The sequence below is a fragment of the Lepidochelys kempii genome, chromosome 19, assembly GCF_965140265.1.
Source record: "Lepidochelys kempii isolate rLepKem1 chromosome 19, rLepKem1.hap2, whole genome shotgun sequence".
In the NCBI taxonomy this organism is placed as follows: domain Eukaryota; kingdom Metazoa; phylum Chordata; order Testudines; family Cheloniidae; genus Lepidochelys; species Lepidochelys kempii.
This window is the reverse complement of record NC_133274.1, coordinates 5,676,910-5,693,700: the sequence shown is the minus strand read 5'-3', so window position 1 is coordinate 5,693,700 and position 16,791 is coordinate 5,676,910. Positions and strand designations below refer to the sequence as shown.

The following is a 16,791-nucleotide window of genomic DNA, read 5'->3' as shown; positions in this document are numbered from 1 at the left end:
CAAAACCAACCTGTGCTCCCCGCCCCCAGTTACACCTCTCTGGGGGAGCCAGCCCCAATACCCCTCCCCACTCACTAGCAGAGCCAGCCATAACCTCCCCCTCGAGCTGATAGCACAAGCCATGGACCCCCATCCCTGGCAATTAAAACATCCCTATTTTCCATCCCCAGTGCTGACAACAAACCTCGCCCAGATCGCGTCCAGTTGGGGGTTGCAGACACACACACACAAAGGATCCTGGCTTTGCCCAGCACGGGATACATCCCACCCCACCTGCCTAGGAACTCGCATGGGTCTCATCCCCATAGCATCACATCTGCCAAGGACACATCTCCCCGGACCGGCTTCTGAGCACTCCTGGAACAGGCTAGCAGTGGGGGGAAAGTCTATCACTGGTCCCTCCCCCTTCATGTCCCTTGAGGTTTCCATTCTCCCCAGACTGGCCCTACATGGCCGTCTGCCCTTTGCAAGTGGGTCAGTCTCCGAGAGCCCGGACTGCACAGCTGATAATACCCCAGAGGGAGGGGAAAGGCCACTGGGTCAGTCAAGATTATCCTCCTTGGCTGGTCCCCTCGCCCTGGCCACTTTCGGTAGGAGAGCGTCACAGTGATGGTGGTGCGGCTACAACCCTACAGCAGGAGGCAGTCAATGCCTCGCTCTAGTCTCTGGGCTGGAAGAGCTCTCTCCACCATCCACCGGGCGTTTTGGGGAGGGGGACCATCCCGCTGCCCTCTTCGGAAGTTCTCCACTTTTGCAATTCCCTCCCCCTCCGGATGTGACCCGGTGTCCCTCTAATCGCATTGATCAAAGCCACAGACCCTTCCCTGCCTGCCCAGGGCTAGCCATCGCCCCCAAATAGCAACCAGCGCCACCCCAAAGGGGCATGGATGGCGCAGAAACGGAAACCCCCCTGCCTCAAGCCCACTTCAAAGCGAAATCTAAGCCCCGGTTGGATCCTAGAACCCCTGCTCTTCTCTGGAACTCGGCCCGACCCAGACCCGCTGCCAGCTCCTGAAACGCTGGGATCAGGCCCAGGAGGCACAGAGAAAAGGCTTTACCCCACCCTCAGCCGGTCCTGTCCGGAGAAGTACCCACATCCGGTCCTTCCCCAAACAGCGGCCTGGGTTTCAGCTGCTCTGAGGTCGCCCCCCACCCCACCACTGAGCAGGACACGGACGCAGCGTGAAACAGGGTGCATCGGGCGGCTTCCCTCACCCGCACCTACCTATTACGCAGAAGGGTTTCCGGGCAAAGCGGAACCGCCCCTGCCAGCCCCGGTAACGGCAGCAGCAGCCAGCTGCCCAGATGCGGATGATGTACTCCATGCCGAACACCACAATCATGACAAACTCCTGCCGGAGTGGGGGTGGGAGGACAGAGAGAGAGAGAGAGACTGGGTTGGTTAATCTGGGAGGGCCCGGAGTGCAGCTGCCTGTAAAAGCCTCTGGGACTGTGTGTGAACCTTCATTTGAGTCACGCCTGAGGGGGTCAGCTGGCTCCTCATTCCCTTTGCAGAGAGGCATCCTCCAGGTGACCCCTGCCCGGCTAGACAACCCTGCACAGACCTTGCAGCCAGAAACAGGAGCCTGCAGAGGGCAGAGGGACCTGGGGACCTGCCTCCTAAGTATAAAATCCCTTCCCTTTCCGTCCTAGGGCCAGCCCTGCCAGCCCCACTGGCCCCATGTTTGCAGCAAAGGCTCTCGTGGGTGCTTGCTGCAAGGCTCGGTGCTGGATTCAAGTCACCCCCACCCGGGCGGTTCTCAGGCACCCTCAGCACGAGCGTGGACTGAAATCAGCTGTGGAGCAGGCAGTTCTCCCAGGGACTCCACGGGGCTAATGCTGGATAATGGAACCCCCGATAATGGATCCTCTCGTTAGAACATCTCTGGGCTGGCTGGAGGGAGCTGGAAACGTGACCAGAGCAAAACTGCCGATCCGATTGCAGAGGGGCCTCTGGTTCGCTCTTGAGCGATAAGTGTTGAGAACACGGGGGCAGGTTTCCGTCTCTCCCCTGGGGCAGAGGCTACACTAGACAATCCAAGGTGATGGGGATGAAGGAATTGCACCCAGCCCTGGAGGATCTAGATGCCGGGATCCTGCCTCGTTTGACATCATGAGCCTAGATCATCCTTGCCTGCACCCCGTGGTCATTCATGCTACCTAGCAGGGACATTGGAACAATTGGTACAGTGCGGGTGCTGAGAGCCACTGAACCAAACTGTAAACCCTGGATATACTGGAAACCACTTCAAGCCAGGGGTGCTGCTGCACCCCCTGCACCCCTAGTTCCAGCACCTATGCCACCAGGGTACGTCTACACTGCAATAAAACACCCACGGCAACTTGGGCTCAGGTGCAGGGCTACAAATTGCGACGTAGACATTCAGGCTCGGGCCGGAGCCCAGGCTCTGAAGCCCTGCAAGCGGGGTGGATCTCAGATCCCGGGCTGCAGCCTGAGCCCAAACGTCTACACTGTGATTTTTAGCCCCTCCGCCCGAGCCCCGTGAGCCGACCCAGGCTCTGTGACTCGGTGCTTCGGGTTTCTTTGCGCCGTGTAGACGTGCTCCAAGAAGTGGCGGCAGAACACCAGCCTTCGCCGCGATAAGACGCGCAGTCCTCTAACGCCGCACCAGCAACCGGGAGACCCGCTGATGGGACGTTAACCATTGCGCCATCTCACCGGGCTCGGGACAGGTGGCAAAGGCAGTGGTGGTTTGTCTGTAACAACCCTCTCGTCACTGGGACCATCAGCGACAAGAGACCGTGAGGCAAACGCCAGTGTAGACAAGGGGGGTGCGTGCATGAGTGTGTCCTAGACTTTTTCCCAGCCAGGCAGGTAACTCACCTGTGCGAGTTACACCAGGAAGGAAAGCCAGGTTAAAACTGATCAGGTAAGAGCGTCCACATGCAAAGTTGCACAGATTTTTTTTATCACCCCTGGAGCTAAACTGGTGCAATCGCTGTGTGTAGGAGAGACCTACGTTCCCCACCCTCACAGCTGGCCTCAGTTCACATCCACTCCTGCTGGCCTCTCGGAGGAAGCGTGCGAATGGGACATGAAAGAATTCCCTAAGCCACTGTGGCTATAGCCCAGGTGTGAGAAGAGGGGGAAACTGGGAGCACCACGGCTAGCTAGGAGATAAGAATAGAGGGGCTTATGAAGTCCCCTCCTTACCAGGGCCCAACCTCAAACCCACGCCAATCAATGCAACGATTCCCATGGACTTCACTGGGTTTTGGCTTAGGTCCTTAGGAAACCAGAGCTTCAATGCTGAGCAGCTAAGCAAACGGCTTCACGCCTCCCTGTTCACCGGGAAAGTCAAGGAGATGAGCCAGGAGCCCTCAACTGCGGAGCTTTTCGGAGCCGCCCTGCTACTCCTGCATGTGCCCAGCTTAAATATATGTGGGTAATTTTCTTCCACTGTCAGCATTGTACTGCTTTGCCTCCTACCTTTTGTACGCTCCAGCCCCTATTTTGCTTACTAGCGAGAAAGTCACAAGGACCTTCCTAATTTAGTCTCCATCACAGTCGGGAGAAATCCAGTGTCAGCTGTTTCTGACAGTTCGGGGGAAAGTTGCTTTTTTTAGGTTTCTTTCCCCCTCCCTTTCCAGTTGTTTTTTTTTTGCATGTCCATACATTTGGCTATAGGCTTCCCAGACACATTCCACTGGAGCATCTCCATTTAAAAATCCTCCAGAAGATTGTGCAGCTCCGCTGCGCTGCTTTTGCATTTATTGCAACAGTGAATCACTCCTGCAAACCTCTCGCAGCAATGAGAGCCGTGGCAGATTGGCCTAATGGAGGAGGCTGCAGAGTGGGTTCGAGCCTCAGTTGTGCCACAGATCTTGGGCAAACCAGGTCACTTGTAATTCACCTGTGCAAGTTACACCAGGAAGGAAAGCCAGGTTAAAACTGATCTGGTAAGAGCGTCCACATGCAAAGTTGCACAGATTTTATATCACCCCTGGAGCTAAACTGGTGCAATCGCTGCGTGTAGGAGAGACCTATGTTCCCCTCCTGTATGCTGACGCTAGCCTCAGTTCACATCCACTCCTAATGAGAGATGAAAGAATTCCCTAGGGCATCATGGCTACAGCCCTGGTGTGAAAACTGGGAATACACGACTCGTTAGGAGATAAGACTAGAGAGGTTTATAAAGTCCCCTCCTTACCAGGATGAACAGACATTGGTTGGCTAGTTTCTGATGCTCTGGGATGGTGGAGAACACGGACAGCACCAAACAACTGAAGACTAGGAGGAATCTGAAAAAACAAATGATTGGAGCAGATTAGCAGGCATCGATCCAGCAGTCTGGCGGTACAGCAGGTGCCGTGAGCCCATCTGGATGGGTGAGACACAGTCCATTCTAGCCCCTGGTGCCTACCATCGCTGCCAGCTTCCCAGGATCAGCTGGGATGCAGCCATGCCCAGACCTTACCCTGCTCTGCATTCATTCTGGGGCAACTGGATACTGCCGCGGGAGAGGGAGGGCATTCTGGCATTTCAGGCAGATGCAAACAGCCCAGACACCCTGCCTAATCACGAGTCCCACATGGGGACCAGCTATCCCAAATGCCCAGCCGGTACCAAGTATGCCAGAACCAGCTGCATCGTCCAGCCAGACTTTGGTAACACCTGCAAGACCAGGAGCGTGTGGGGAGCTCGTCCCGAATTAGACCCAGGATGGCAGAGGCTTAATGAAATCACTAGCACGTAGCAGCACCTGCGTAAGACTGGCAGGGTCTTTGCCTGCCAACAGCACGGCTTCTGGAGCTGAGCACGGGCAAAATCAGTGGGGTGTAATCCGACATCTCGATTCCAGTTCAGAACCTACACAGTGTTTCTTCCTGCCAGGAGCCCTGCTCAGGACCCCAGGGATCGAGAGACCTGACCCCTGGCCTGGCTTGCTCCAGCTCCAGCACATGGCAGCATCATTCTACCTTCGCACCCACAGTAAGGCGCCCGCCAAAGGCATGCATGACCAGGGCTGGAATAAGGACCTCAAGGGCAAGCTACCAAAGCTGTCCATATAAACAGCAGCTTCCCCACTCAAGGGGAAGGTGCTGAGGGATAACAGCAAGGGACAGGTGCTGTAGGTGATTTGGGTGCTGGGGGGGCGTGTGAATACTGGCTCAGAAGGGTTAAAGGCTTCACTTCTTTCGTTCTACAGGGCGTGAGGAAGGAGGAGGGAATTTCAACCCCAAACGCTATTCTGAGCCGCAAGGTTTTACTATCCTTCAACAAGATACCGTGATTGGAAGCTGTCTGGGGCCGGGACTGTCTTTCGCTCTGTGTTTGTGCAGGCCTGAGCATGGTCCATGCTTGACACTACGTCAGTGCAAAGAATAAAATCATCATCGTACGAGACAGGTTTCCCCAGCAAAACTTTAACAAACCGGATTGACCTGCAGGGGACACATGTGGCCCCGAGATGGCAGCAGAGAACAGGGGAGCTAGCGGGCTGCAGGGGGAAAACAGGAGGCTGCTTCCGAAAGCTACAGCAGATGGATGGAGGGACCCAGGCCGGGGGTGCGGGGTGCTGCTCAGGTATGGAGCCAGAGCTCAAATCAAGGGAACATGAAGAGATTCAGTTCGGCCTCTTCCGAGGAACCTGGGTGGGGCATGAGGTGCCGAGACATGCTCCAGATGTTCTGTTCTCGGGTAACTCAACTGTGGCTTCCTTTTCCAATCTGAAACATGCCCTGGGCCTAGCCCAGGAGAGCAAGGACCTAATGAAGACAGAAGTGGGAAAGGCCCATTCACTCCCGTAGTCCTTCCTCGGGGCTAGCCCAGAATCATTCCCCGCAACGCATTCTCCAGGCTACAGGGTCTCGAAAGGTGCGGGGGCGGGGGGGGGGGGGGAATTTTCCATCATTGCCTTTGGGACACTGCACCCGGCAGCTCTCTCTGCCAGGACATTTGTAAACTGGATTCAGCCTGGATTTCCCCCTTCAGAACATGTCAGACCAGCCGCCCCGTCTAGACCTCCCTGGTCAACTCTTCCACCCCCGTCAGACTGCAGCGGACAGTCCGATGCATATCTTACAATACACCTATTACCATGGGACGCGGGGGGTTGTGTTTGGGGTGGGGGGGAAATCTGGTTTCCAAACAGTGATTCAGGGCCACGCTCAGAGCAGATGTAAGCAGCCGCAGCTCTGCCAAAGGGAGGAGGCCCCTGTTTCCATCAGCTCTAGGTGTGGCCTATGAGCACGAGCAAAACCAGGACTGGGAAGGCAGCATAAGCCCGTGAAATGCTCGAGCTCGCCATTGTGCAGTCCCAGCATTTCTGCTTTCCCTTTCCCCGTTGTGGGGACCAGAGCTCCATACATCCTGAGCGTTACGCAAGGAGAAGCTCAGCCCTTAAACACTGGGGCCTGGGGGCCTTTTCATCCTAAATGTGGAGTCCCAGCCCGGTGGCAGCCTTCAGCTGCCCCTTAGATCTCGATTTGCCTTTCTAGGACTCCTTCCCCCATGGGGCTACCGAGACACACACTGTCCCAAGAGCGAGGGAGAGAACTTTAGCCGGGAGGGTGGGGGGAATAGGGGACGGAGCTGGGGTGTCCCTCCCTTTCACTGATTGAAAGCGTAGCATCTTTCCACTGGAATCATGCTTTGCATTTTCTAGAGCACTGTCGGGGGTGGGGGGAGGGGTGCTTTATGAACATTAATTAAGCTTCACAAACTGCCCTGCACTGCGGATAAACATGATCCTGGTTTTACAGAAAGGCCAAGGCATGGGCAGGGAAAGGACTTCACACAATGGATCCAGAGCACACAACAGAACTGAGCAGTCCTGACTCCCAGTTCCCTGCGCTAACCCCGAGACAAAACTCCCTCCCCCGAGCTGGGGAAAGAACACAGGAGTCTCACCTCCCAGTCCCTTTCTCTTACCCCTAGACCACATTCCCATCCCAAACCTGGGGAAAGAACCCAGGAGTCCGGAGTCTCTTGCCATACCCCTAGACACCACTAGCTGTAAACTAAAAGTTCTCCAAAGTAGTTTACGTTTAACACAAAGACAAATCCCACATCTTTTTAACTTCCTGAAGCTGCATTTGCCCTGCAGTCGCTCACCCTGGGGCTCCGGGGTCTCAGTCCCACACTCACTGAGCAGACTAACACTAAACAGCCTGGGGAATCCCTAAGTCAGGGGTCGGCCACCTTTCAGAAGTGGTGTGCCGAGACTGAATGCATCCGATGAAGTGAGCTGTAGCTCAGGAAAGCTTAGGCTCAAATAAATTGGTTAGTCTCTAAGGTGCCACACGTCCTCCATTTATTCACCCTAATTTAAGGTTGCACGTGCCAGTCGTACTTTTTAACGTTTTTAGAAGGTCTCTTTCTATAAGTCTATAATATATAACTAAGCTATTGTTGTACGTAAACAAGGTTTTTAAAATGTTTAAGAAGCTTCATTTAAAATTAAATTAAAATGTGGAGCCCCCCGGACCGGTGGCCAGGACCCAGGCAGCGTGAGTACTACTGAATATCAGCTTGCTGCCACCTTTGGCACGCATGCCGCAGGTTGCCTACCCCGCCCTCAGTCATTACCCCAAATGGCGGCCGAGGAAAGCGCTGAGCGCCAACCAAAAAATGAAACCAGCCAATAATATTCCGGCTTTGGAAAACTGTCGGAGTTGGGCCAGTACGTTAAATATTTAATCACAAGAGAGACGTTCCGGCGTCCCCCAGGGGAGGGCCCCAGGAACCCGCCTGCACGGTGGCAACTTGCTTCTCATGCCATTCCTGGGCAAACGAGAGAGTGTGCCAGGGGAAGAGGGCGAACCGAGAAGGCAGCAGAGAGGAAGACAGGGTGCGAGGGGGCGGCCACGTGGGCAGAGAGGAGTTACCACAACCCTGGGATTCTCCTCCGTCCTACAGTCTGGGACAAAGACAGGCTTGCCTGAGTATGTGTGTAAGACACTGCACTACACAGCATTACTGGGCAGTGCAACCCCCCCATTTCCTGGGGGGTCAGGGCAGGGGGAAGCAGAGAGGGGAGTCTGGGGCATGCCCAGGTTTGCAGGAGTGCGTGGATAGAATCCATGGCGGATTTCAAAGTGCCGTCTCACCCCAGGTGAGTTTCACAGACCTAGGCACAGGGAGATCGAGCCGCACGCCCAGGGTCACCAGGGCGAAGTCAGCTGCGGAGCTGGCAACGGAACCCAGGAGTCCTGAGAGCACGCCTGGCCTCCAACCACTTCCTTCGTGAGCAGCAGTCTCCTCCCGCGCAGGAGGATGGGGGCATTTCAGGTGAGGACAGAATTCCCCATGGGAGAGTCAGCGCAGGCAGGAAGAATGACTCCTCCCACCTCCATATCTTGAGCCTCTGCCCCCGCGCTGGCCAGCCGGCCGAGCCAGGAGCTGACTTTGTGCTGCCGATCTGGCCAGCGTAGCCAGCGTTCGCGTGCGCCGTAGCCATTCAACTGTTGGCTCGTTATGGGTAAACGCCAGCAGTGCCTGCAAATCAACCAACCAACCGGGGTTTCAAGCATGCAGAGAAAAGGGCGAGTTAGGGGACTTGTGCCCCATGGGCATCAGGACTGTGTTAGGAAAAATAGGGGAAGGGCAGCCAGACCCTTCTTCCACCCCTTCTCCAACGAGCATCTGGGAGTCAAGATGCCTGTGATGGTACAAAGGAGTGGCAGAGACGGAAAGAACCTTTCTGCGTTCACCTGCCTGGTGAAATTTCCCGATGTGTTTAACTCCTGTTGGCTTCGTCGTGAGCAGAGCTGAGCAGAGGGCTCATGGGAATCTCCCCCTAAAGCGTTTGGGTTTGGTTGGGTTTCCTCTCCCCCTTATGGAAAAGTCCGTGTTAGGCATGACACCGCATGGGTGTCCCTAGAAAGTAGCTGATTGCCTGCAGAAGCCAAGAGAGAAGGAGAGTCTCTCTGTGGGGGCCGTTAGCCCCCCCACATGGAATCTTGCCGCCGGGGTGGGATTCTCGAGGAGAGTCCCTACAAAGGCCAACACGCTGATAGAAAGGGGGGCGTTTTCGATTCAGCAGCTGTGGACTTTTCCCTAAGGGCAGGAAGGTGAGAGGACTGGCCCTATAAGAGCCAAGGGGCTGCCAGGAGCCCTGCGGGCATTTCCTCTCTGGGAAAGACGGGTTAAAGGATGGGCTTTGTGAGCCCGGGTTACTGTTATCGGAGTGAGTCAAGCAGCAGGTTTCGAGAGAGATCGCACTGAGCCGGCTCTGGCAGGGGGTTAGATTAGGCTGCCGGCTTGGGGCTTCCGCCCCAATACACCTTTTCCAGTCCGCTTGGAGCACTGCCAGGAACCAAACCTCGCCCCGGGGCTCCCCGAGTCTGAAGTCGGCCGCCTCGGATCACTTCCAGAATAAACGGTTGGGAGAAGAGAGAGCGAGCGAGCTGGAGAAGGAGATAAACACCGAAGGCAGGTGGATCCTGCTGAGGGCTAGCCTGGCCCTTGCAATCTGCTCCGAGGCGGCTGTGCTAACAGAACAGCAGAGCAGGGGCTGAACTGCGGCGAACGAGCATAATCCGCTGCTCCCCGAGTCCTCTAGCTCTCTAGGGGATGCTGGCAATGCCCATGCTCTCCCTGGGGCAGCTCACTTCTCCCAGCCCCCTGCCTCACACGCTGGCGGGGAGAGGCCTAGACTCCACCCACACTCCCACCCTGCCTGCCCAGCCTGATGGGAGGACACCCAGCAGCCCAGCAATAGCCCTTCTAATGGCAGTGTGGCCTAGCGGATAGAGCACTGCCAGACACCTGATGGAGACATGGGTTCTAGTCCCAGCTCTGGCAGGGACCTTGGGAGACTCACCTCCCTGAATCTCAGTTTCCCCATCTGGGGCTAATGGTACTGAGGCAAAGTAGCACCAGTCTCTTTGTATTGGTCTCTCTTGGAAGAGAAGCCAACACACAATCCATGCCCCTTCTCCCGCACTGCCTCAGACGGACCAAGGACGGGACATTCCCGCCGGCGAGGACCAGCTCTCCTCTCCGCCTGCGGGTGGCGCGCTAGAGAAAGGCTGAACTGCAAGAACAGTCAAGAAGAGATGCATCAAGGGGATCTAACCTAGGCCACGCTGGTGCAAGATTGTTTCCTACAGGCTAGTTATGAGGCTGCTGCTCCACATTCCCATGCAAACGTTGGCAGTAGTTAAACCAGGGGAAGAGCTGGGAAACCCAGCACAAAAGCTGGAGCGAATGTTTTGCATGGCTCTTTAAATACACACACGCTGCTTCCTAGGCAAGGGCCTTCCGTTGCAAGCGAAAGGGGTGGGGAACAGGGAACCAGCCGTCCCTGAGAACACCAGAGACTCAATCGCAATGGGGCCTGCCAAAGCGCAAGCACAGAAGCACTCACGGTTGCTTCGAGTCCATTCGCCGGGTGAGTCCTGGGCCCCGTTAAAACAAAAGGGGCTTTGGCACATTTAAAAGAAAGAAGAAAGAAGGAAAAAAAAGCCCAGAATCTGGAGACGTAGCAAATGGAACTCTCCAAAAATACATTTTTTCCCCTGATCCAGCGATTCTAAATATGGAAAGTGGAAGGCTCGTGCCGCTGGCTCACGTGACCACATACAAAGGGCCATCAATCTGCAGGAGCTGGCCTGGCGGTTGAGCAAGCTCCCCCTCCCTCCCCGCCAGCTTGTCTTGGAGCGGGCAGCGTGCCGCCCTGGAGACTCGAGTGTGCGAAGCACAGAAGTGACAGGAGCCGTATTGTGGGAGTTGGACGTTTTTCTTCCCTCCCTTGCCCTGGCCAAAATTCCCCAGAGCCAGATCCCCGGCTGGTGTAAATCCGCTGAACTCCGCTGACGCCGAGAGAGCTGCATTGGGTTCACACCCGCTGTGGATCTGGTGCCAGCGTTGCTCCGGACAAGGTGTACATCTTTCCCTGGTGGCCTCATTACACTTGATCCTTCTATACTGGCTCCAGAAGAAGGAAAACTTAAAGCCCTGCCGAGAACTCACTTGGTGTCCCAGCCCATCTGTAGGAGACCCGGGCCCCGCGTGCAACTGACCACGCGTGGAGTGAAGCCCTGCGGAAGGGACATGGGAGGGCAATGACCCCCCTAACCCTCCATCGGCACAACGGGTCTTGTTTTCTCACACTGCCCCCACGATCCCCTTGAAGGGCTGGGTCCCGTAGTCCCCAAAACAGGGCCACACTGGTTCTTCCCATGAGCTCTGCTGGGATCCCGGCACTATCCACACAGCGCTGCGCCCCGCCCTGGGCCACCAAACCCAGGGGAGGCTCCGGAGGGCAGCCTGGGAATGGAAACAGTGGAACGCTGCAAACCGCACACTCTCTGGGGCAGGGAGCATCCCTCTGTGTGGGACGTGCAGCTCCGAGCACGGGATGGTCTGGTGCACCGTCTCTGGATGCTACTGCAAGCCGGACAACAAATTTATCATAACAGTAATGGAAACCAGACGCTCTCGGCATGGCCCACAGGGCTCAGCACTCGCCCTGTGGGGTCATTTGGGGGCCCCTCAACCTACACAGGCTCTTTCCCCAACTTTGGTTGAACCGGCTCCAAAACCAGCTTCCCTGACAAAATAAAAACCCGCCCAGGCGAATCAATCAGTCTGCTAAAGATAGCGCCGGGGGGGATTCGGTCTCAGCCCCTCTGCTGGGAGGGCGCGCTGTTCCCTCGCTGACATTGAGTCTCTGTCGCGTTTCTCTTCTCTGTTTGCTGCTGACTTGGGGCATTAAAGCCGAATCAGCTGTAACGAGTCTCTGGGGCCTGAAACCAAATCCAGGCGTTTCCTTCAGCATGCTCGGCTCTAGGAAAAAACAAGGGGGATCTGTTCCTTCAGCGTGCCCTGCTCCGCTGCCTCGGCGGCACGGATGCCAGCGGTGGGCACTCAAGCCAGGTCCCCCGGCCAGCTACAACACCCTTGGCCAGATGCTTACTTCTGCCTAGCCAGAGGGGGTAGGTTTGTACCAGCTGGGGGTGAGGGCAGAGAAAAGCAGACCCCGGGAAGTGGGGGCGGGTGGCTGGGAATGCTAGGTACGTACCTGGGAGGCGAGCCCCTCCCGCTACGCTACGCTTTCAGCAAGCTGGCGCGGGTACGTCTCCTCGAGCCAGGCGGTGCTGAGCTTTGCCCATGAGAAGGTGGAAGCAAGGAGATGCTGGAGATTCAGGTTCCAAACCCCTGCTGGTTGGTCCATTCACAACTCCTTAGAATCATAGAATCGTAGAATATCAGGGTTGGAAGGGACCCCAGAAGGTCATCTAGTCCAACCCCCTGCTCGAAGCAGGACCAATTCCCAGTTAAATCATCCCAGCCAGGGCTTTGTCAAGCCTGACCTTAAAAACTTCTAAGGAAGGAGATTCTACCACCTCCCTAGGTAACGCATTCCAGTGTTTCACCACCCTCTTAGTGAAAAAGTTTTTCCTAATATCCAACCTAAACCTCCCCCACTGCAACTTGAGACCATTACTCCTCGTTCTGTCATCTGCTACCATTGAGAACAGTCTAGAGCCATCCTCTTTGGAACCCCCTTTCAGGTAGTTGAAAGCAGCTATCAAATCCCCGCTCATTCTTCTCTTCTGCAGGCTAAACAATCCCAGCTCCCTCAGCCTCTCCTCATAAGTCATGTGTTCCAGTCCCCTAATCATTTTTGTTGCCCTTCGCTGGACTCTCTCCAATTTATCCACATCCTTCTTGAAGTGTGGGGCCCAAAACTGGACACAGTACTCCAGATGAGGCCTCACCAATGTCGAATAGAGGGGAACGATCACGTCCCTCAATCTGCTCGCTATGCCCCTACTTATACATCCCAAAATGCCATTGGCCTTCTTGGCAACAAGGGCACACTGCTGACTCATATCCAGCTTCTCGTCCACTGTCACCCCTAGGACCTTTTCCGCAGAACTGCTGCCTAGCCATTTGGTCCCTAGTCTGTAGCTGTGCATTGGGTTCTTCCGTCCTAAGTGCAGGACCCTGCACTTATCCTTATTGAACCTCATCAGATTTCTTTTGGCCCAATCCTCCAATTTGTCTAGGTCCTTCTGTATCCTATCCCTCCCCTCCAGCGTATCTACCACTCCTCCTAGTTTAGTATCATCCGCAAATTTGCTGAGAGTGCAATCCACACCATCCTCCAGATCATTTATGAAGATATTGAACAAAACTGGCCCCAGGACCTTCCTGGCAGAGCCCTCCTCCCAAAATTCCTGGGAAACGCCTGCCCGGCCCGTCGGTGTTCGAGCATCAATCTTTCCCCTGGCTCTTCCGGACTTGCAGCAAAATCACCATCGCCATAAACCCAACCTTAGGGGAGCTGCCTCGACTTGAGCTACAAGGAGGGGCGCATTGGGCAGAGGGGCACGCTTTCCTCTTTATTGAAGCCATATCCATGCTGGGATGAGAGCCGCTGGGGTGCCTCCCCCAGAGCAAACCCCTAACTCGATGCGCTTTGTACAGCACAGTGTGATTTGCACAGGGGCAACTTATCTGGGTTCGAAACCAGCATAAATCTTCACTGGTGTAAATCGAGCCTGCTCTAGGGGTTCTCACCGGTGTCTAAATGCAAATAAGCCCCACATTGCCCAAGACCCCAGTTCCAGGATTATAACCCCACCCCCTCTGCCTTACTGGGGGGCTGGGTTGTTTTTTTTTTTTTTTTTTTTTGGCAGAACTGCTCTGAGCTCCTGCAAAGGTCAAAGGAAGAACGGCAGCGCCTTGAATCCCCACTTTCCCAGCCTGTCAGCAGAACATGAAACCCAGCCTGGCCTCACGGTGGCTGAAACCCGCCAAAGAAGCTCTAAAAAGAGAAGAAAACAGCTGGGCAAGTTTAAACCATAAACATTGGGGTTAGAGTGGGGGATGATTCCCCTCCTTGCAACTGCTGCATGTTGAAAGCGGAGACACCTGGCTGCTGACGGCGAAGAAACCAAAGCAAACAGGGCAGCGGCCAGGATCCCGCAGGGGATGAGGGAAGGGGCTGTGAGGAGCTGGTGGAGTTTGGGTGGAATCAGGCTCCTTCTGCAGGCGTCAGAGGGCTGAGAGCCCCCAGCGCTGGGGGTTGGCTGGGGTCCGAGGTCATCATGCTACTCACGCTTGGCATTTCCCTGCTGGTGCTCGGGAACGTTAAGCTCCCCAGTATCAGTATCACCACCCCCATTTTCACTGACAGGGAAACTGAGGCACCGAGCTGGAAAGCCACTTGCCCAAGGTCACACCACGCCTCTGTGGCAGGATGGGGAATGGAGTCCAAGCGTTCTGAGCACACAAGTCCCCTGCTCTAACCGCTGGGGAGCACTTCATGCCCGCACCGGTGTGAGGGTGAGTCCTCGGGAGGTCAACATACCCCCTGGCAGCCTGGCTTGGCATGTCGCTGGGATTGTGACTGACACTTTATCTCCTGGGGTCTCTTCCCAGCCCACAACATTAACACGCGACTTAAAGCAGGTACATCTCTACACACACACTTATCGAGAACCTCCCCTTTGCCTGGCCTCCTCCATTGAACTGTCATTACAGGCTGAACTAATCAAGGGCTCCGGGCTTGGTTTTCAAAGGTGCCAAGCGTGATGCCAACGCACACACACGGGGCTGGGACTCCAGCCTCACCCTTTCACTAGGGACACACTTTGTCCCGACAGCACAGAACATCGCTCTCCCATTCCAGGGGCTCGGGGTGCTGTTGAAGATAGCAGTAGTGATGACAGGTGTGGTTCTGCCTCCCCGAGATTCAGGTGCTGGAAAGCAAATGCCAACGTGCTTGTGCAAACGTGTCACCGACGGAGCAGTGGTGCAGGATGGTGCCAAGTGGCCGGAGCGAGTCACCGCTCCAGCATCAGAGTTCTGGGGTGCGTGAGGTGAGGTGACGTGCCGGGACTCGGCCTGGCCTGCAGTGTCACGTGACCGGCACACAGCCTGGCGCAGCGAGAACGGGGAGTCTGATCGGCAGCCCCTGGTCCCAGCCCAGAAAGTTAGCGTCTCAGGTTTGCAACGAGTGTGATCACGCCTGGGCTGCAACGAGCTTCTTGCAGGGTGTTGCACCAAGACAGATTGGAGCTTCCAGTGTGGACACACACATCCCAGGCAAGGGGATAACAGCAGAGACAAACCCAGCTGCGGTCTTTGCCCCTGGAAGCTTTGCACTTAAATATATGGGCTCTAGAGCTTGTTAGTTACCCTGTGAGTTAACAGCTCATTAGTTACACTGTGACCCAAACGGAGAGATCTTAAAGCTTTCCACTGCACGCACACGTGCATAAACACAAACACACACAAGCCCCCAAGACCTTTCCAAAAATTGCAAGGCTTAGGGCCACAGACAATCTTTCTCCCTGTGAATTAACAACAAAACCCCTTCCTTTCCATGCAGCATTTATGCAATTAACTCTTTCAGCATGTGGGAGTCAAGTCCAGAAGCAGGACAAACCGGAGGAAGCAGGAAGCAGCCGGAGGGATCTTTGCCTCTGGAAGCCCCTAATTCCCCATGGGTTCCGGCACAGTCCCTCCAGCACCTACCCAGTGGTGTGTGCAGCCTAGTAGCAAAGACCAAGTTAGAAACGCAGCAGGAGAATGAATGTCCTTTTTAAGAGCCCCCATACAAGTCCCAGCTGGGTCTTTGGTTACCCTCTCTTGGCAGTTTCCACAGAAAGCTGCCAACTTAACTATTCCTCTGTCGGGACAAACATGTGAGTCACAACAGAGAGGTGCCCATCACGACATGACCCTCCACCGGCACATCACAAGACCATGTTATCTCATGACCCTTTCCCCAAATCAGGACTTGGAGGACACCAAATTGCCTGGCGGGGCCGGGGGGCAGAACAATAGGCCTCCCTATCATATATGAGCAGTTTAAAAGGCAAAAGAAGATTTGTCTAAGAGGCTGATGCTGGATCCTTTCTGCTCGATGCATCAGCAATCGAGATTATACAATCAGAATTTCACAAGCAATTACATGAGTAATGAGGCATGATGCAGACAAGAATGCAGAAATCACTCAGCTCGGTCAGCTCCGTGCAAAGATTTGAGCTTCTCATTAACCTAAGGAGATGGGATTTGAGAGATGCTCTGGGCTCCCTTTTACTTTCTGATCACAACCCAAAGTTGGGGACAATCCCCGTCCCTGCAGACATCTGCCAAGGATCCCAGAGAGGTGGGATTGGCCCCGGCTGATCAGACACGGGGTCGGATGGGGAGACCGTGACTGTGACATGGGGAGAAGTCTCACACTCACACTGTGCCCGCGGTGTTGCAGCCACCCAGCAACGAGCTGCCGTGCCAGAGACATAGAGCTCAAGGCCAGAAGGGACCATCAGATCATTGAGTCCGACCTCCTGTAGATCACAGCCCACTACCACCACCCAGCTACCCCCACCCCGAGCCCTTCAGACCCCACAGTATTACAGCCCTCAGGAGACTAAACTGCTGAATGCCACAGACCGCACCGATCCCCAAGGCCATCGCAATGGCCAGATAGGGCCAACCTCTCCAGACCCACAGGAAGACCCGCCGTCCCTAATGCCGGGCTTATTGTGAAGGCAGGAAATGGTATCCCCCTTCCCCCATTTCACGACTATGGTACTGAGTTTCTACAGGGTCAACTCAGGTATGGATGCGGCTAGCTGGGATACTGAGTTAGGGGATCATACTTCAGGGTAGGAAGTGAACACACCTGCCTCTTTGGGGTTCACCCATCCCCACTCTGCGCACAGGGCGGGTAAGGACAAGGAGCGCTAACCTACCCAGCGCGGATGTGCTTTGAACCCCGGCGGGCCGTACTGCTGCAGGGCAGCGTCGCGAGAGGCCAGTCTAAGGCAGGTTGGAAACATTCTGTATGTTCCCACATCATC

The 16,791-nt window shown here is 55.4% G+C and overlaps 1 protein-coding gene across 4 annotated transcripts in view; it reads right to left on the bottom strand.

The window, feature by feature from the left end:
- KCNQ4 (potassium voltage-gated channel subfamily Q member 4) overlaps positions 1-16,791 on the bottom strand; it is a 91,747-nt gene that overhangs the window by 29,758 nt on the left and 45,198 nt on the right. For all 4 annotated transcript variants that reach the window (XM_073317578.1, XM_073317574.1, XM_073317575.1 and 1 more), the window contains exons 2-3: positions 4,173-4,263; positions 1,226-1,352 (exon numbers count right to left, since the gene is read on the bottom strand). In XM_073317578.1, the coding sequence (XP_073173679.1) occupies positions 1,226-1,343 (118 nt within the window). In that variant the 5' untranslated portion in view covers positions 1,344-1,352; positions 4,173-4,263. The remainder of the gene's footprint in view (positions 1-1,225; positions 1,353-4,172; positions 4,264-16,791) is intronic.